Source organism: Cynocephalus volans, chromosome 5 (assembly GCF_027409185.1).
Source record: "Cynocephalus volans isolate mCynVol1 chromosome 5, mCynVol1.pri, whole genome shotgun sequence".
Taxonomy (NCBI): domain Eukaryota; kingdom Metazoa; phylum Chordata; class Mammalia; order Dermoptera; family Cynocephalidae; genus Cynocephalus; species Cynocephalus volans.
In genome coordinates, this window is record NC_084464.1 from 130,347,633 (window position 1) to 130,368,798 (window position 21,166).

General features: G+C 35.8%; 1 protein-coding gene and 1 long non-coding RNA gene across 3 annotated transcripts in view; one reads left to right on the forward strand and one right to left on the reverse strand.

The window, feature by feature from the left end:
* Positions 1-21,166, forward strand: part of LOC134378120 (uncharacterized) — a 107,742-nt gene that overhangs the window by 57,980 nt on the left and 28,596 nt on the right. The gene's annotated exons all lie outside the window — the stretch shown is intronic.
* The window catches only part of ARHGAP18 (Rho GTPase activating protein 18), a 147,543-nt gene that overhangs the window by 30,916 nt on the left and 95,461 nt on the right, over positions 1-21,166 (reverse strand). For both annotated transcript variants that reach the window (XM_063097094.1, XM_063097093.1), the window contains exons 11-12: positions 16,829-17,035; positions 15,195-15,335 (exon numbers count right to left, since the gene is read on the reverse strand). In XM_063097094.1, the coding sequence (XP_062953164.1) occupies positions 15,195-15,335; positions 16,829-17,035 (348 nt within the window). The remainder of the gene's footprint in view (positions 1-15,194; positions 15,336-16,828; positions 17,036-21,166) is intronic.

Genomic DNA, 21,166 nt, shown 5'->3' on the forward strand with positions numbered 1-21,166 from the left:
AAGGGCAACAAATATTGGTATTTTGGATTATTATCATCTGTTATTATTAATATTATATTGTACAAAGCCCTGAATGGCAGGCTAGGGTTTGCAGATAGCCATCTCCTTGATGCTGATGCTAACAGGAAATCCTGGTCAAGTCACACTGCCAAATATCTTTATATATATTTTATTTGATGAAAGTAATGATGACAAAAGTTATTCCTATAATTATGTCCTACCCAGCCCTAGAATACCAGTCAGCCAAATCTATGCTGACATTTAAAGTGAAGTAAGATGATATGATAAAGTTTTTTATAGAGAGGATCCAAAATAAATAAGTTGTAAAACAAAAATGATCCAGAAAAGTAATGTTACCATAAAGAGTTTGGGGATATGGCAACCTTAGTCTGCTCCCTGTCTTTCCTTCATTATTCCTTATGGCACTTTCTACTGTTTGGATTAAAAAGGCCAGTCAAATTTTGTTACAAACACCCATACTTTCCTATCTTAGTGTATGTTCTACTCTCCTTCTGAAATATCTCACTGCTGTCCATTTTTCAAGGCCCAGCCAAACACCTCAAACTCCATGGAATCTTCCATGATCCACAGGGTCAAAAGGATTTCTTCCTTCCACTGAATCTCCTTTACAATGGGGATCCTAATATATGACACCTGCATCCTAGTTACATGCCACATATCCGAGTCATACCTGTAGCCACCTATCAGTAGTTATTGATTAAATCACTCAAAAAAATTTTTACTAAAAATGATGTTACTGATAGCAAAATTTCTCTAGAATAAAAAGAAGTATACCAACGTGCATTTCCTTAATGGCAAAGAATAATCCTAGGAACACTGTCTAAAAGAAACAAGTTAAGTTGACTCCATCTACAAAAAAAGACAGAAAGGGAAACAGAGTGGAGGAAAATAATTAAAGAAGCTACAAGAGATAATTGTCATTTACTCCTACAGGGAGCCAAGCAGAAAAGCTAGAGTTATCAACATTAGCAAGCACCTGCATGAGGGTGTAGCCTCTCCTGCTCCCCAGCCCCTCTCCCTACCCACCCCCCCATACATCTCATGAGGAACTGAAGGCCTCTAAGAATATGACCATAGCACTGTGCATTCTAAATGAGTTCAGGGATGGTTGCTTTGGATAGTATGGCCTTTCTTCCTTATAAAACACAGCACTAAGTTCAGGGTGCTGTCAGGACTAGCATAGGAGAGCACCACATCTGACACAGGAATCCAGGGTCTTTCTGATAGTTAAGAGTTTGAAAGGAAGAGTCCAAAGTACTAGCTTCTAAAGGCATTTGAGAGTTCTCAAGTATATGTGCAATGTTAAATAACTGCCATATTATGTGACACAGGAGCTGGCTTTTGCCAATATGGGGAGAGGCATAGGTACTCTCCCACAGATTCCTATGGCTATGAAATAAAATATTTCCCACATCCCTTTCCCTCAATGAGTGGGAGATGAGCTAAACCAGGTCCGGCTCAGTGTTAACCCTTCTCAAACTAATAAATACAAAAATTTTGAATTGTTTCACATAGTTGGAATATCAATGCCTTTGAAAAGCCTTTCATTAGGCCAGCAATGGCACATGGCACCTTCCTAGGCTGACTGGCCATAGTTCCTGATAACTAGGGAACCTGTATTCTAGCACTGTGTGCATGTATATGTCTGTCTGTGTGTCTATGGGACAGGAAAATTCTTAGTTTGTTTATTTCTGTGATAACACATCCCACCCAAATTCTCACAACAATATAGAGATTGAGAGTCTGACAATGCGGATCCACCATGCCCTTTACCTTTGAAAAAGAAATGAGTGTAGTAGATATAATGGTAAAGATGAAGTGCTTAAAAGCTGTTTCTGGAAAGTTTTTGCTGGATATCTTGAAAAGGGAGGCCAAATTATATTTACATAAAAATGATGAACAATAAATGTTGCTAAAAATCTCATTTAAATGAAGTATGACAACCACTATCAAACTCTAGAACCATGCTCTATCAAATACTAAAGCTACTAGTATACTAATTACATTGAGCTGCCAAGCTTTGAAAAGATACAACATGCCTGGATCATTAAGCAAAATAGTGTGTTCTTAACTTAAGCCACAATAATAGCTGAATCTGTGCATAGTATAATCTTTGTAACCTTTCTATTTCATGTTTTTTGGTCTAACAGCTGTAGGAGGCAGGGGGCAGTGGTCCTTATAAACTGAAATTTTATGTGAAGTATAGCAGGACTGGAGAACAGTATTTGACTAACACACCATTAAAATTTAGTCACAAAGGATTTTACGATTTAAAGAATATTAACTTCGTATACATGCAAAGACATTGTAATAATGTATTGTAATCAACAAAATGACCTCAGATGGTTATTATATGTTTTAAATATTAAAGTATATTTTTAAAAATCTGATTTCATTTGCTATTTGGTTAAATAAACAATTATTTTAGTATTTCTTCATAAGGTATAAACACTACATTGCTCATATTTTTGCACTCTAGAGATTACATATTTAACATCAGACCTTTAGAAGAGACATTAATTTCTTTTTTATTAAAAGGTAACAAATGTAAAGCTGACATTTTTAAAGCTACAAGAAAACCTTTTATCTTCAAAAGGGCAAATTGGAAATACAGCTTTCTTGAAAAGAAGGCCAGATATAACATAGTTAGGAAATTACACAAGGACATTTTAGCAAGGTATCTTAAACTGAAATAGCATATTTATCACCCTAATCTAAACTGACAGTACTGGGAAGTGGCAATATAGAAGGAATTCTCTACTATCTTGAACTGTCTATATTCTGATTATAATTGGGTCTTTGTAATCCCAATACTTTAAACTTTTATCCAACTCATAGATTCAGAGAATTTTAAAGAAAGTCCTTAAATAACTTCTAGAGTTAATAAGCATTTAATTTCCAATGAAATAAGTTCTGATATTTTTCTCTTTTATTATGGTTTTTTATACACTATAAAAAAGTCAGAGAATGTCATAAAAAGAAACAAGATTTTGTGCTTAATATTGTAATTTGATTTTCCACATGGGTCCCGAAGTAAATCCCGACAGTTTCCAGACCTAAAGTATATGCTTGAAACAATACCTGTGACAATTCTATGGAGTGAGAGCTGTTAAATGAAATCAGCAATGGAATTCTAAACAGAGTTGTGACTGCAGACATGCAGCCCTGGCCACAAATGACCCAGCATCTACACCACACTGCTACTAATTCCAGGATTCTCTGGTGGCAGCAACAAATTTCTTTTTCATGTCCAAAGCCCTAAACCTTAAAATGCTACAAGATCATTCTGGAACATTTGGCAAGTCATGTAAATTCTCTAAAACTCAAGTTCCTCCACTGTAAATTAAGGGTGTGACACTAGGTCATCCTGAGTTAACATTGAAGTTAATCATACAAGAGAGAACTTTTATTTCCTCAACAAGTGAGTTCAGACATGGTGAACAGCTTGGCATGTTTTGTGGAATCTCAAAGAGCCCACTCTAGCAACTATCTATCTGATGTGCAGATATCAAAGTAGGGACACAAGAAACATGAAAAAGCAAGGAAACATGACATGACACCCCCAAAGGAACACAATAACTCCAGTAACAGACACCAAAGTAAAAGACAATTACAAAATGCCTGCAAAGGAATTTCAAATAATGATCTTAAGGAAACTCAATATAAGAGAACAGAGGCAAACAATTCAATGAAATTAGAAAAATAATTCATGATCTGAATGAGATATTTAACAAAGAGAGATATCATAAAAAAGAACCAAATAGATATCTTAGAGTTGAAGAATTCACTGAGTGAAATAAAAAATACAGTTGAGAGCTTCAACAGCAGACTAGATCAAGCAGAAGAGAGAATTTATGAATTTGAATACAGATCTTTAAAAATTGCTCAGAGTCAAAAAAAAAAAAAGAATGAAAAAGAATGAAAAAGAATGCAGAAATCCTATAAGACTTATGGGACACCACTAACTGAACAAATGTTTCGATAATAGCTGTTCCTGAGGGAGAAAAGATGGGAAAAGCACAGAAGCCATATTTAGTGATGTAACAGCTGAAAACTTCCCAAGTATTGGGAGATATATGGCCATTCAGATTCAGGAAACTGAATGGTCCCCAATTTGACTTAAAGCCAAAAAGATCCTGTCCAAGGCCCATCATAATCAAACTGTCAAAAGTCAAAGACAAAGAGAGAATTCTGAAAGGTGCAAGAGAAAAGTGTCAAGTCACATATAAGGGAATTCACATTAGACTATCAGCAGATTTCTCAACAGAAACCTTGCAGGCCAGTAGAGAATGGGATAATATGTTCAAAGTCCTGAGAGAAAAAAACTCTCAGCCTAGAATACTTTATCAAGCAAAGCTATCCTTCAAAAATAAGACAGAAATAAAGACCTTCCCACAAGCCAAAGCTGAGGGAATTCATCACTACAAGACCAACCTCACATGTAATGCTTGAGGGAATGCTACAACTGAAAATGAAAAGTTGATAATTACTACCATGAATACATTAAACAAAGTAAAAAAACTCACCTGTAGAGATAAAATAATAATTCAAATTCAGAACATCCCAGTGAGGTAATGTTGCTATGTAAATCCTTCAATCCTCTAGTATGAAGTTTTAAAGTCAAAATGGTCAAAAAATAACAGCTACAATTTGATTAAGGAACATACAATAGATATAAATGTAAATTAAGGCAACAAAAACATAATTTGGTAATAATAATGTAAATGGATTAAACTCTCCAATTAAAAGACAAAGAGTGGCTAAACAGATTAAAAGGCGAAAGATTTATACGATCTGAAGAGAAACCAGAGTGTCTAAACGGATTAAAAAACAAGACCCAATTATATGCTGCCTAAAAGGGATTTGCCTAACTATTAAAGACAAATATAGACTGAAAGTAAAGGGTGGGAGAAAGATATTCCATGAAAACAAACCAAAAGTGAGCGGGAGTAGCCATATATATCAGATAAAACAGATGGTAAAAAGAGACAAAGAGGGTCATTATATAATCGTAAAGGGATCAACTCAACAAGAAGACACAAAAATTGTTAATATTTATGCACCCAACCTGGAGCACTCAGATATATAAAACAAACAGACCTAAGGGGAGAAATATATTGCAATTCAATAATAGTAGGGGACTTTAACACCACACTTTCAACAATGAATATATCATCTAGACAGAAAACAAAGAAACATCTGACTTAAACAGCACCATAGATCAAATGGACCTTGCAGACATTACAGAACATTCCATCCAACAGCTGCAGAATACACATTCTTCTCCACTGCACATGGAATAGTCTTCATAACAGACCATATATTAGACCACAAAACAAGTCTACACAAACTTTAAAAGATAGACATCATATCAAGTTTCTTTTCAGACCACAATGGTATAAAACTAGAAATTAATAACAAGAAAACTACAGAAACCTTATAAATACATGGAAATTAAACAACATGCTCCTAAAGAACCAATGGTTAAAAAAGAAATTGAAAGGGAAATTTAAAAATTCCTTGAGACAAATGAAAATGGCAGCACATTGTACCAAAACGTATGGGATACAACAAAAGTAGTTCTAAGAGGAAAATTTATAGCAATAAATACCTATTTTAAAAAATATTTCTAATAAACAACCTAATAATGTATCTGAAGGAACTAAAAAACAACAAACTAAACCCAAAATTGGCAGAAGAAAAGAAATAACAAAGCTTGGAGCAGAAATAAATGAGATAGAAACTAAAAAAGAATTGAAAACATTGTAAAACAATGAGTTAGTTTTTTGAAAAGATTTTTTTAAAAATGACAAACCTTTAGCTAGACCAACCAAGAATACATACAATCAGAATCAAATTCATGCAATCAGAAATGAAAAAGAAGACATTACAACTCAAACCACAGTAATACAAAGGATCATGAGACTATTGTGAACAGCTACATACCAACAAATTTGATAACATAAAAGCAATGGATCAATTCCTGGACACACACAATCAACCAAGATTAAATTATTAAGAAATAGAGAACCTGAACAGACCAATAACAAGTAAGGAAACTGAATCAGTAACACAAACTATTTCAATAAAGAAAAGCCCAGGAAGGACCTGAGGGCTTCACTGCTGAATTCTTCCAAACATTTTAAAAAGAACTAATACCAATTTTCTTCAGATTACTTTTAAAAATTGAGGAGGAAGGAATACTTCCAAACTCATTTTATGAGGCCAGCATTACTCTGATTCCAAAACCAGAATCAACAAAAAAAGGACACAACAAGAAAAGAAAACTACAGGCCAATATCCCTATCAAACACAGATGCAAAAATTCTCAACAGGATACTAGCAAACTGAATCCAACAGTACACTAAAAATATCATGCACTATGACCAAGTGCAAATCAATAAATGTGATACACCACATTAACAGAAAGAAAATTTCAATTGTCACAGAAGAAGCATTTGGCAAAATTCAACATTCTTTCATGATAAAAACTCTTAACAAACTATGTATTCAAGGTAAGTACCTCAATAAAATAAAGGCCATATATGACAAAATCAGAGCCAATATCATACATGATATGAAGAAAAGCTTAAAGCTTTCCCTCTTAGATCAGGAACAAGATGAGGATGCCCATTTTTACCACTTCTATTCAGCATGGTACTGGAAGTCCTAGCCAGAGTAATTAGACAAGAGAAAGAAATAAAAGACATTTGAATCAAAAAGGAGGAAGTCAAACTATCCCTGTTTGCAGATGACATGATCTTATATAAAGAAAACCCTAAAGACTCCACAAAAAAACTGTCAGAACATATGAATTTAATAAAGTTGCAGGATACAAAACCAACATGCAAAAGTCAGTAGCATTTCTATATACTAACAGTGAACTATCTGAAAAGAAACCAACAAAACAATATCTTTTACAATAACTACCAAAAAAATTAGAAACCTAGGAATAAACTTAACCAAAGAGATTGTATTAGTCCATTTCCATTGCTTATAACACAATACCTGGAACTGGGTGATTTGTAAGAAAACAAAATGTACTGCTTACAGTATCAAGAGCTGGGAAGTCCAAAGACGAGGGAACACATCTGGTGAGGGTATTCCTTGGTGGTGGTTTTAATGACACAGAGTATCTCACTGCAGGATGGTGGAAGCAGAGAGACAGACTCTCACATGCTCTCCTTTCAAAGCCCTCAGAACCATGCCCATGGCCGCCATTCTTAATCCATTCACTAGGCATGGTCCTCAGAATCTAATCACCTCTTGAAAGCCCCACCTTTCTATGGCCACAGTAGGAGTTCCCATTCTCTTAACAATCACAGAGGGGAATCAAGCTTCTAATATATAAAACATGGGGGACACAATTTAATCCATGTTAGAGGTAAAAGAACTCTACAATGAAATCTATACAACTTTGAAGAAAGAAACTGAAAAGAACATAAATAAAAGGAAAGCTATCCTATGTTCATGGATTGGAAGAATTAATATTGTTAAAATGGCTATTATACCCAAAGTGATCTAAACATTTAATGTAATCTCTGTCAAAATACTAATGACATTCACCACTGAAATAGAAAAAACAATCCTAAAACTCATACAGAACCAAAAATGACTCCAAATAGCCAAATCAATCCTGAAAAAATGAACAAAGCTGGAGGCATCACAAACAGTAAATTGTGCTGGGAAAACTGAACATCTACATGCAGAAGAATAAGACTAGACCCTTGCCTCTTCACCATGTACAAAAATCAACCGAAAATGGATTAAAGACTTAAATGTAAAACTCGAAACTATAAAACTACTAGAAGAAAACATATGGGAGGTAATCTACAACATGGGACTGGGCAAGGATTTTTTAAATAAGACTTCAAAGGCACAAGCAATAAAAGCAAAAATAGATAAGTGGGATTATGTCAAACTAAAATGATTTTGCATATCAAACAAAACTGTTAACAAAGTAGAGAGAACCTACAGAATGGGAGAAAATATTTGCAAACTATACATCTGACAAGGGGTTATGGGCCGAGCCCGTGGCTCACTCGGGAGAGTGCGGCGCTGGGAGCGCCAAGGCCGCGGGTTCGGATCCCATATAGGGATGGCCGGTTTGCTCACTGGGTGAGTGTGGTGCTGACAAGGGGTTATTACCAGGAATATATGAGGAACTTAAACAACTTAACAGCAAAAACATAAATAACCCAATTGAAAAATAGGCAAAGGATCTTAAAAGACATTTATCAAAAGAAGACATACAAATGGCTAACAGGATATGAAAAAATATGCAACATCACTAATTACTGCAGAAATGCAAATCAAAAGAACAATGAGATACCACCTTACTCCAGTTAGAATGGTTATTATCAAAAAAGACAAAAAAAGAAAGCAAGTATTGGTTGTTTGGAAGATATGGAGAAAAGAAAATATTTGCACACTGTTGGTGGGAGTATAAACTAGTACAACCATTATAGAAAACAGTATGGAGGTTCCTCAAAAAATTAAAAAGAGAACTACCATATGATCCAGCAATCCCACTACTGGGTATATACCCAAAGGAAACAAAGTCAGTATTTCAAAGAGATATCTGCACTCCCATGTTTACTGTAGCACAGTTTACAACAGCCAAGACAATGGAATCAAACTAAGTGTCCAACAGATGAATAGATAAAAAAAGTAAAATTGTAATATACAAACACAACTATTCAGCCACAAAAAAGAATGAAATCCTGTCATTTGCAGCAACATGGATGGACTTGGAGGTCGTTATGTAAAATGAAGTAAGCCAGGTGCAGAAAGAGAAAAACCATATGATCTCACTCAGATGTGGAATCTTAAAAAAAACCAAAAAAGATAATAAAATAGAAATAGATAGTAGACAGATAGTTACCAGAGACTGGGGAGAGGAGGACAGAATGGAAAACAGAGAGAGGTTGGCCAACAATTAGATAGGAAGAATAAATTCTAGTGTTCTATTGCACAGTAGGGTGACTATGGTTAAAAATGTTGTGTGTTACATAACAGCTAGAAGAGAGGCTTTTTGAATTTTTTCACCACAAAGAAATGATAAATGCATGAGGTGAGGATTACATTCACTGATCTGAGCATTATATAACATGTATATGTATCAAAACATCAATATCCCATAAGCATGTACAATTACAATATGTCAATTAAAAGAAAATAAAGAGCCTGTTCTGTGCCCTCACGCCCTCATAACCGTGCAACTTCCCATTGAGGGGTGAGCACGCATGGCAGAAGAAAGATCACACACATTTAGGTTCACGGTGGACCTTGAAGCCTGGATGATTCAGCTATTCATACCCCAAATGCTTATCAAAGCCACCACTACAACCTTACTAAGCAGAGATGCAACCTGAAGTAATTATGGGTGAAAAGATGGGATGTCTGTGATTTCCTTAAAAATACTAAAAGGAAAAGAAAAGAGGTGGGGCACAGTATAGAATGAGATCACAAAAATGTGTCTGATTGTCGGTGATGGATTTGTGGGGTTCATAAACTATTCTTTCTACTTTTGTGTTAGAGAAATTCCATGATAAAATAACATACATGTGTACACACAGACACACATATACACCGAACTGGGGGAGGGGAAGAATTACCCTTACAGTTTTTATACAATACAGACACCCAAGTCCTGCCCTGGGAGATTCTGTATCAGTGGATCCAGGGAGTGGTTCAGTCATAGTTTTGGGGTTTTGTTTTGTTTTTAAATAATACTACAGATGCCTCTATTGCAAACATCTGGTTAAACATCATTAATCTGGTCCTATCCCATCATTTTATAAAAGAAAATGAAGCCCAGAGAACTAAAATGACTTGTCACACTCATTAATATCAGAACTAATATCCTCAAGCCATATAACTTCTGGTGTGTAGTGTGATATGTGTATGATATCAATCTCAACAACAAGTAAAAGCTATCAGAAAATGGTTACTTTTTTATGGTCTACAATTCTGTTATTTTTCCTCAATTTCTTCCTCCTGCTATAATTAATATATGACTCATTAGTATTTAAGAACATTCACATTTGTACCAAACAATTAATATGCTCTAGTCATTACAAACATTTGTCTTATTAGGCAAATTGAGTGTGTCTTACAACCTGGCTCAAACTATCAATTTACCTAGTCAAGCATGTCTTAATCATATGAATGCCTGAATATATACTTGTGTAGTTAGCTTTAACAACATACAAAGTGTTTTTAAGAATATTACCTTGATGATTTTTCACGACCTACAATCTCTGTCTTTTGCTCCAATCCCTGGCATTCTGGCTTCATCCATCAGTAGGAACTGACAATGCTCTGAAGTCGGTCACAACTAACCTTCAAATGCAAAATCCCATGAACCTTTACCCAATGATAACAGACACTCTGTAGAGTTTGGTTCTAATAACCAAGCTCTTTTACTTACTTTACTGTTCCTGGCTGGGCTTCAGAGATAATACACATCCTTCAACTTTCTCTTACTTCCTATTACTTCTTAGCCTCTTTTACCAGCTCCTCTTCAATGGCCCTCTATTTAAATACTGGTGTACCCTAGATATCTGTTTTTGTCTTTTTATTTTCTTTCCCCATATATCCACCTTGAATAACACGAAGTACTCTGTGGCTTCGACCACAATCCCTATGCCAATCTCAAAGACAAGCCTCCAGCCCTGGATGCTCCTGAGTCAGTTCTCCCACTGGAATATCAACCTGAAACATCAAAAACACTCTCTTCTCTTTCAAGTGTGTTCCTTTTGCTTGATGCTTTATCTTGACTATAAAACCACCCCAGGCAAAACTTGACGAGTCGTTCTAGATCCTTTCTTCTTCCACGCTTCTCACATATATCCTGTGGGTCCTACTGGCTCACACTCCAAACTTCTTTCCCTTCCCACCCCTGGGTCTTGGCTACAGCCCAGGACTGTTTTAAGTTATATATTTTATAACAGCAGAAACCCATGTTCATTGTACTACACCCATCAGCCCAGGGTTTTGTTATATATCCTTCTTAGAGTCTTTCTGCGATTTTGGGGGGAATCGAGGAACATGGTAAAGAATCCATGGATTTAAAGACATATAAATTTAGTTTCAAACTCCAGCTCCACCACTTCTTATCTAATCTTAAGTAAGTTGTTTAAGTTTCTGATCCTCACTTTCCTCAAATGAAAAAAAAAAAAAATTAGACAATAAAGCACTCCATCGAGACGACCATGAATATTAAATGAGATAATATTTGTAAAATGTCTAGCATCATGCCTGACCTCTGGTAAGCATTCAAAATAATCATAGCTATTATTACCCCTCTCAAAAACAGCAAGATACTATTCACTGATTTGTAACTTCCTTTGTTCACATAGGAACATATCACGAATATCTTTCCATGCCAATATACACACCTGTATATTTTCACAGTATTTCACTATATTTATATGCTGTAACGTATTTAATTAGTCACCTCTACTCTTTTGGATTATTTCCAATTTTGGCCAGTATTAAAAAATGGCAATGAACTTAAGCATAAATATTTGCATGCTAGTTGTAGTATTCCATTTGGAGGAATTTTTAAGTCCAATGAGAAGCATGGTTTTCAGGCCTTTGCCACATGGCAACTTCACTCTGAAAAGACTCTACCAATTTATGTGCAATACTTCCATCAACAACGAAATTACCCAGCATCTCCTACCTAACCTCCTGTCTTACATACCTACAATTTTTCCTTCACCTACCATCAAGTGACTGCTCTAAAATACAAATATAATCACATAACTCCTGGGGCCACAACCTTTCAGCAGTTTCCTGTAGTATACAGAACAGAAGCAGAAGTATACATTCCCCTTGAGCCCTGTTCCTGCTTTCCCTCTGACCCTGCTTCTCTATGCACCACCCTGGCCAGACAATATGACCCAATTTTCCCTCCAAACATCCCCACTTAGATGTCTAATAGACACCCCACACTCAACAGGCCCCGAATTGAAATTGTGATCTTCTCTGTCAATTCCATCCTTCCAATTTTTCAGGCCAAAACCCTTTAAGAGTCATTTTTGATTTCTTTCTTCCTTTACATCTCATATAATTTCCATCAAGGAATTCCAATAGCTCTAAATTACAAAAAAAAAAATATCCAGAATCTAACCACTTCCCCACTTCTGATGCTGATACCCTGGGTCTGAGCCACCATCATCTCTCACCTTGATTTTAAGAACCTCAAAAATAGTCTCCCCATTTCTATCTTTGTTCCCCTATGGTCTATTCTCAACACAACAGCCTAAAGGATTATTTTAAAACATAGTATAAGATTTTCAAGCCTTTGCTCAAAACACTGCAACGACCCTATTTCACTCAGGGAAAATCTAAATTTCTAAAAATGGTCTACAAGGCCCTGTGTAACCTCGTGTATTGCCCCTCTGGCCTCATTTCATATCATGCCTGCTGGCTTCACTCCAGCCATACTCACTCCTCGCTAGTTCTCAAACACCCTATCCCTTGCCTTTAAGGCTCTCGCACAGACTATCCCTCTGCTTGGAATGAACTTCCTGAGATACACACACAGCTCAACTCCCTGCCCTCCTTCATGTCTTTTCTCAATGAATAACACCCAGACTACTCAACTTAATACTGCAAGAGCCTTCCCCTCCAAATTCCCCTTTTTCCGTTTTGATTTTATTATTTTTTAGAGCACTGACCACATACTAACACAGTATGTAATTTACTTATTAAGTTTAAAACTTAAAGTTCTATAACAGCAGAATTCTGTATCTGTTTTGTTCAGTAATGTATTTCAGGTGCCTAAATGCCTGGCACATAGTAGGCACACTGTTTGACAAATGGATAAAAGATCCCAGGCAATTTCATGCCCTACAGTTTTGTGCTGCATATTCAAATGATTTGAGGGGAGAGTCTAGAAAGTAAATCAACAAAGCAGAATGAAGGAGGGGGGATGGCTTACAGCAAAGTGGGTGGCCTATGTTCCATCCAAAGGGAACAGCTGCTACTCAGATTCAGGCAATTGTTACCCTGCTGGAAAGCAGGCCCCCTCCTGCCAGGGGATGTCAGATGCCCCTACATCCAATTTGTCATTAAGATGGCAGCCCAAACTTAAACGTTTGAGTTTTAAAATTCAGTCAATAGAATCTTAGGCAAAAAACATAAATAAATAAATAAAATTAAAATTAAAAGAACTTTTCAAAAATCTCTGATTATCAGTGACTTATCACATATTGCCAGAATTTGAACTTATCTTGTACTTCTGTTTGTTGTTCTGTAATTATTTTCTGTGTATATTTATTCTTCCTAATAAAATGACACCCACTTGAAAAGAAAATTCTGGAAACTGATTAAAAATTTTCAACCAAAATGCCAGGCCAAACAGACCTCCATCGTGGGCTGCCATGCCAGGAAGTTTCCACTGCAGGTTATTTTAGATCTCTCTCTCTTCAAGTGATGCCTGAAAAACAGCTTGACTCCCCAAGAAAGTCTCTCTGATGTCTACTTTCGGTTTTGTAGCCCAGGGTACCCGGGTCAGGCTTCAGTCACATCCCTCTAGCACCTCTGAGTTACATTCCTTCTACATCCCTCTCCTAGCTCCCTGAAGGTCACCAGCCAGCTCCAGCTTCCCTCAAGTACCTAACATCGAATGGGAGCTTGGCACTGAGGAGACAGCACTTTGTTAAATTAATAACTGATTTCACAGAAGAGAAAACCAAAACTCAGAGAGAGGTGAAGTTACAGCTAATACATGATAAAACTGAGATTTAAATCCCAAGCCTTAAAATAACAATACAGCTTTTAAAAAGTGCATTAATAATTCTCAGACGAGCTCATGTGTAATTAACCCAAAATGCAAACTTAAGAAATCCAAAGTAATGCTGTTTTTCTATAAAATGACAAAATTACTTATATATCTCCAAAAAGTAACCTTTTAATTTCTGTCTAAGGATTTAGTATTAAAAAGATACATCACAATGCATACTTAAGTCGATATTAAGCCTCAGAGTATCATGGTATAACTGCCTTAAAAAAGACAAGGCTATAATGTCACTTAAGTTAATAATGCATAAGCAGAGCTACAAAACAATATATTCACATATTTACAATGGTGTTAGAGGTAATAGAACATTCTAAAGTGAAACAAAAATGATATCTCAAAAATTCTAGTCTTCGGATAATATCAAGTCCTTTCTCCAAAAATATAAGTATTTTTTACAATTTCCCTTTATTAAATGTTATGAATTTTCTTAAATACTCAAAAATTGATTTAAAAAATTTACCATGCCAAGAAAGCATTATTTTTTAAAAGTGAGAGCTATATCTAGGAGGAAAAAAAATGTATAGCTACTGGATTCCTAAAAGCAGGACAAAGTAGACAAAGGCTGATAATCGCATTTTCACATTATTCCACAAGATGTCAGCATGTAACTGAATAACCTCAATGGTGGTGGTGTTGGGGGCTGGTGTATTCACTTAAATAGAACAATAGAAACCCTCTCATTTCATGATCTTACGCTACAGCTTGATAACTCCATAAATGTATTTTCATGTACATTTCATTATTGTAAACCCCGTTCTTAATATATTCTTACAGTAGCTTGTAAATACTGATATTTAGACATTTCTTTTTTGAAACATCTTAATTTTCTCCTGTGCAACAGAACTCACCCAAAATAATTCTTCTGATCAAATTAAGAACCTTCAAATACATATTTAAAGTCCAGGACTGATCCTAGGCACCACACAGACATTGGCTTACTTGTCTATCTGGATTATTTATTTTTTCCCATTTTACAGATGAGAATATTTAAGAAAAAATGATCAGTGGTTCACACAGAGGATTCTTTATTCAGTATGCATTATACATTCAGTGGGCAACTAGAGTCTCTGCAGGAGGGGTGTGCTGGCATGTGCGCACGCGCATATTCACTCCTGTTATCTGCCTTTGTTCACCATTAAGAACTAACTTGCTGAGTCACCAACACCTGACCAACTGTCAATACTGATCAGTTTAATATAGTAGGATATAGTTATTGTTATTGATGCCTTTAACTTACAATCAGTACCACCTCCTAGTACATGGTAGAAAGTCATACTATGAAAACACATTAAAAAATATATTTTTTTTGGTATAAAAATACTGAAATATGAATAAATACATATTTTTAAGATTCTCTTACATCATTTGTATTCTTATCTTGCTTTTCATGTTTTTCTCGGTCATAAGCCATTTTCTTCAGCAATTTCTTCATGGCTTTTTTATCTTTTTTATGATTTTCAGTGTTTTGCTTCCTCACTTGGTTTACAATAAACTTGGGAATCTACAGAAAAAAGAAATTAAATTTGAGTAGAAAAACAGAAATGGCACCATTTTAAACTACAGAAATAATTATCTTTATTTCTTAGATTGCGAGAAGAGTAAAGGTTTTTTCTATTTGGTAAGACTGTGCCATTTTACGTGCACTATTCATTAAATCTGGGAAAAGAAAATGCACCATAGTATTCATTTACCAGGTGTACAGAGCATCCACATGATGTAATTTACTACCCATTGATTAAGGTTCTAAAAGAGACTTTATGAAGTTCAAGGACATAGTGGCCATCTTCCATGGATGTGAAGACTGCAGACTCCCTGAGGTGATTGCCAGTAGAGACCACCACCTCACAGTTCTTTCCTTTAGCGGCCTCCCATCTATCACCCCTCTGGCTAAGCTACAGTCCTCGTCCCCTTCTAATAACCACCCAGCCTCCACTGTCGCAAGAGAAGGAAAAACACCAAAAAACTAGAGCTGACAAGTAGTTAGCAATAATCCAGGAGAAATTTATCCTCAGAAATCACATTAGCAAAAACAAAACATTTTAAGTTACAGAAATGTAACCATGAAATAATGTTGGCATTTTAAAAATTGAGGTTTAATAAATGGATATTAACTTAAAAAAAACATTTGAAATCACCTATATCAGTTGCCTTTTCATAGATTATAAAAATTAAAAAAGAAACAACCAAGGTCAAGGGTTTGGATCCTCATACCAGCCAGCACCTCCCCCCACCACCCCCCAAAATAAAAAATTTAAAAAGACTTCAGGATCTAGATATCATCATTCTGTCTTTTTAATAGATTAATGTTTGAGGGTTCCTCAAAATAAGTCAGACTGAAATATTCAATATTACAGTTTTGCCTGGAATTTCTTTAGTTCATTTTTCTAAATGCCTATACAATGCTTTCTTGACAATTATAAAATTGACTGGAAAAATGAGACCTTAATCAACTAAACCTCTCATCCATCACCATGTTCTGATTATCTGTCAAAACTCAAGCTCAAAGTAAGGATAAAACAGAAGAAACCAGTTTCAAGACACTCTCAGTAATCAGGGTGCAAAATGTATGTATCCCTTTAACTAAAGGGTCATGAAAAAATAAGTGGGAATAATCTGAAGCCAAGACAGCATGAGCTTTTGAAAAGACAACAGGCCTAAATGTTGAGAAAAGGGAAAATGGATGGAAGTAAATAAGTAAAAAGTATTTCTTACAAGGCATACTTTAAGATAATTTCACGATTTTGAAACAGAAAGTCACAGGGCCCTCTTACCTATGTGAATAAAACACCTTTAATATTTTCTGCAGTCACAAATATTAAATGTAATTTTATAAAGCTGGTAACAAAAATACAATGTGGGTGTTTTTTAAACCATTAAGAGAAAAGTATATTACATTTTTTATATTGGCTTTATAAAATTATGTTCAAAATCACCATAAACAATTATGCTAGGAAATTAGACAGTCATTAACAGAGCTTAAAAATATATACGTACGGTCCACAGAAGTTTTTGATACTTAATCAGTAAATGCATGATATTTGCTGTCCCAGCTGCCATTACAAATTCTCGCTGTTCGTTGGACTTCAAACCCAATGTATGACACATAAAGAGATTCGGGGCCATGACCATCGCGACATTCATGACTGTCATTTTATTTTTCTCCTTATTATCTATTACTCTCTGGAGAAATTCAAGCAAGGCCTGAAACAGAAATAACTCTTTGAGATTTGTGTCGTCCATGAAGATAAGAGATTAAAGCATGGTAGCACACAGGATTTTTATTTCATTCAAAAAATAAGTTGTGCATATAGCCACAGTCAGCTAACCACATCCAACAGGCTTTGTCATCAAAGTTTCTCCATTTGGTTGGCACACTCTGAGAGGATGCCTTGCATCTACTTAGGACCGTGGCACTGGGGAATGAGGCAGAGGTCATATAGAACAAGGGAGCAAGGAGAGGAGCAGAGAAGTGTCAGACCTCTAGCCTGAAGGTGCCATGGAGCACTGAAAAGTAGTTTAAAATATGCAAACATTCACTTGTTGCAGGATGTGCTCTACACATCTCTAGGGATTAGGGGGGAAAATTGCTTAAAAAGGCTCATTCAACTTCAGTTTCATTTGCTTGAGGGCACTCAACAGCCGGCTGACAAGGAATCTAAAAAGAATGATGATTGTGATGGAGATGGAGGAAGAACGAGGAGAGACTAAAGAGAGGAGAGTTTTTAAAAAATGAATGAAGGAATGAATGAGAAGGAACTTTTCACCAGAACAGGCTAGATTTTGCTCAGCTGATGCCACCCACTACCACCTCTACTACAGACACTCATCCTCTGAGCCTCTCTTCTACAAAAGCCACAGGCAGCTTAGGTCCCCCTACTCTGATAGGGTTTAAGATTTCAAGTTCTTCTTTTGCCTTCTTACTTAATTTGGTCTACACTAATTATCACTACACAGGTATTCGATATTCTCTCTGGGTAAGGCAGTGTATTAAGCACATTATTAGAGAAGATGTCAATTAATCCTTTCTGGAGACAGATGCTGTAATTATACCCATTTTACAGATGAGAAAACAATGTTTTAGAGAAATGTAAGTAACTTACTGGAGGACACAGAGCTAACCAATTGTGGAGAAGGAATTTAATTGCAGTTTTGTATCTGTTTTTTATTTCTGAACTAAAAGAATCATGTTTTTCCATTTAGCCTAAAATCCCTCCCTGAAAAAGGCCAAATATACCATACCAAAAGAAAATAAAAGCAAACCAAAAAACCTGTGTGTCTATCTTTCACAGGATTTCAGGGGAAAAAAATTCCTCTAAGTGCTAACAGGTTGATCTCGAATCAAGTTTAACTGCTAGATAGACCTAGAAAACTTGAAACAAACTAAAAAGACAGAGCCTTAATATCTAACAACGAGATTTATGTATCTAATTTCTGGTACAGTGCTCAGAAAGTTAAATTGTAATCCAAGCATAAGCTTATATAGAAACAGCACGTTCTTAAATGAGGACAAAAGATTAATTGGTGAAGTATGAAAACAATATTTAATTTTGTTCCATAGAGATCAGAATAACTGTTCAGGGACCAGTGTATTTCTTTCTTTTTCAGCATAAATTACAGAGATTAGAAACTAAACCATTTTAATTGTGGTGTGCATATGCAATACAAGGTTATTCAAAAATATTACGATCACAATATGGGTTGGGGGGAGAGAAGGGGAGGAGGAGCAAGGGGAAGAGAGGGAGAGATGGGGGGAGAGAGAGAGAGAGGGAGAGAAAGAGAGAGAGGGAGAGAAAGAGACAGAGGGAGAGAGAGAGAGAGAGAGAGTGGGAGAGAAAGAGAGAGAATAGATATGAAATCAGTAAGATGTTAGCCTAGCTCTTGCTGAAAGAACTGCAGTATTTTCTCTTCATCTGAACTGTAAGAACTGCCCCATTTTTAAAAAGTATTCACTTTATCCCCAGCCAGGTGTTGTAGAAGCATCACTGGACCCACGCTCTGAGAACCCAGGTTTGAGTCCCAGCACAGTCAGTTACTTATTAGCTACGTGTGAACTTAGGGTAGATCTTTTTGCAACTCTGCTCTTTAAAGTTTTCTCATTTGTAAAATGAGAATCCATGGGCCGAGCCCGTGGCGCACTTGGTAGAGTGCTGCGCTGGGAGCGCAGCAACGCTCCCGCCGCGGGTTCGGATCCTATATAGGACTGACCAGTGCACTCACTGGCTGAGTGCCGGTCACGAAAAAACGACAAAAAAAAAAAAAAAAGAATCCTAATCTCCTAGCTTGCAAGGACTGAGGTAATATATATATAATGAACTGATTAAAACTACAAGAAGGATAAGTGTCAATAATTATGGTAACATGGATATCCCTCTTGATATCTTAAAATCAGTCTTTGCTATTCCTCCTAGTCAAAAGTAGGTATGATCACTTATCCAAATGCACAACAATCCAAAATAAAAGGTAGTTCTGATTAAACAGTTTGTCCAAAGACAACCATCAATTCATGTTATGCCAGGACGTGGTGTTTAATACAATTCCTCCTAATCCTTAGGCTTGCTGTAGAAACATTCTACCCAAGTCATATGCATGATTCTGCCCCTCCAAATGACAACTGAAGAAGTGGTGCTAGCACTGGATTAATTGGAGAACTCTGTGCTAGGCTTCCTGAAATTATATTGTGCTGGAATTTCCCTTTTTTTACACAACTGAATTTATGGTTTAATCTCTTGCACATATGACATACTTGTTACAATGTTTCTATTATTAGAGTTCTTGTTTGAAACCTTCAGGGCTGGCTAGTTAAGTCACCAAATCTTAAGTAAATAAGTAAAATTACTTGTTTGCATCTCCCAGTTTTTGACCAAAAAAAAAAAAAACCAATTTCCCCCCTTAATTATAAAATTATGCTTCTATGGTTAGCTCAATTGGTTAGATCATGGTGCTGATAATGCCAAGGTCCAGGGTTCAATCCCTGTACTCACCAGGTGCCAAAAAATAAAAAAATAAAATTATGCTTCTAATAATCTCATATGTAAAAAATTCTACCCCCCCCAAAAAAAAATATCCTAAAAATTTTTAAATACATTTTTAATCAGAACTTATGAAAGAACATGCCTGGGACTTTGAAGGCAAAGTGCAAAGAAAAGTTCTTAGACCAGCCTTGCCAAAAGCAACCATATTGCAATAAGAGTTTCCTCCTTCAACTATCTGAACTCATTTGAATGTAGGTATATTTTAAGTAAATCATGTAATTCCCACCTTATACCACTCATTCACAGGCTGTCATGCAAACAGGCACCTTCACGTGAATAAAATAAAGATAATCCTTCCTCTTTCTGGGAAGCAGAAGCTCTGTGTCAAGGACACGGCTGGCAAGCAGAGGACAGGCTGGTAATCAGCCCCACTTTGTCCCAGGCCATATGTCCTTGTTTCAGCCACAGTCTATGACCCTTACACAGAAACCCTGGTGACACAATGTTTAAATGAAACCAACCTTTTCTGAAGTTGGTATCTGTCTCAAAAACAAAACCTAATGCTGCCTTCTGAGTTATTCATTTGACAATCAGTGAAGCAAAGATTTTTTTTTTTTTTTTTTTTTACTTAGTAAAGGAATAACTCTTTGGAAGTTCTCCTACAGCGGTTGTACTGTTTCGCCTCCAGTAATCCTCATAAGTTGCTTCATCTCAAAAAGTTGAGTATATACATTCATTCCATGGGCATTAAGGAACTATATTCATGTAATTATAGTTCAAGGAGTTTTAATGAGCTACAGAAAAAAATTTCCAATATTAGCTGACTAGAGGTTTTGTTTTCTTGACATGAAATTTCTTGACATGAGATTTCATTTAAAATAGAAAGAAATGTAAGGGTAAAGAGGCAAGAGTCCTACCTTACCTATACAGGAAAAAAAAAAATTAAGACAATGGCAAAGATCGAGGTAAATACTCTTCCTACATTATATTTAATTTTTTCCCTTTTTCCTTTATAAAAGTTTATAATTAAACCTCCTACAACTACTCTATAAACTTCTGCCATTAATGAAAATGAAAATAGTGTGGAACAATCCACTGATTATAAGAGTCTTATAATAAACAGTATTAAATCATGTGAATATTAGACCAAATCACTTTGAAATGATGTTACAAATCAGAATTCAGGCTAAGCTCTTAGAGAAATAACCAGTATTGTTTGAGTTGGTTTACCTTTTGACTAATGAACGTTTCATACCATCACTATGACATTTTGAACTCTACCACTTGGAACTACAAACAACCGTAACATCTTTAGGCAATGGTAGATCATATTTAGTGAGCACTAGGATTTTCATTTTAA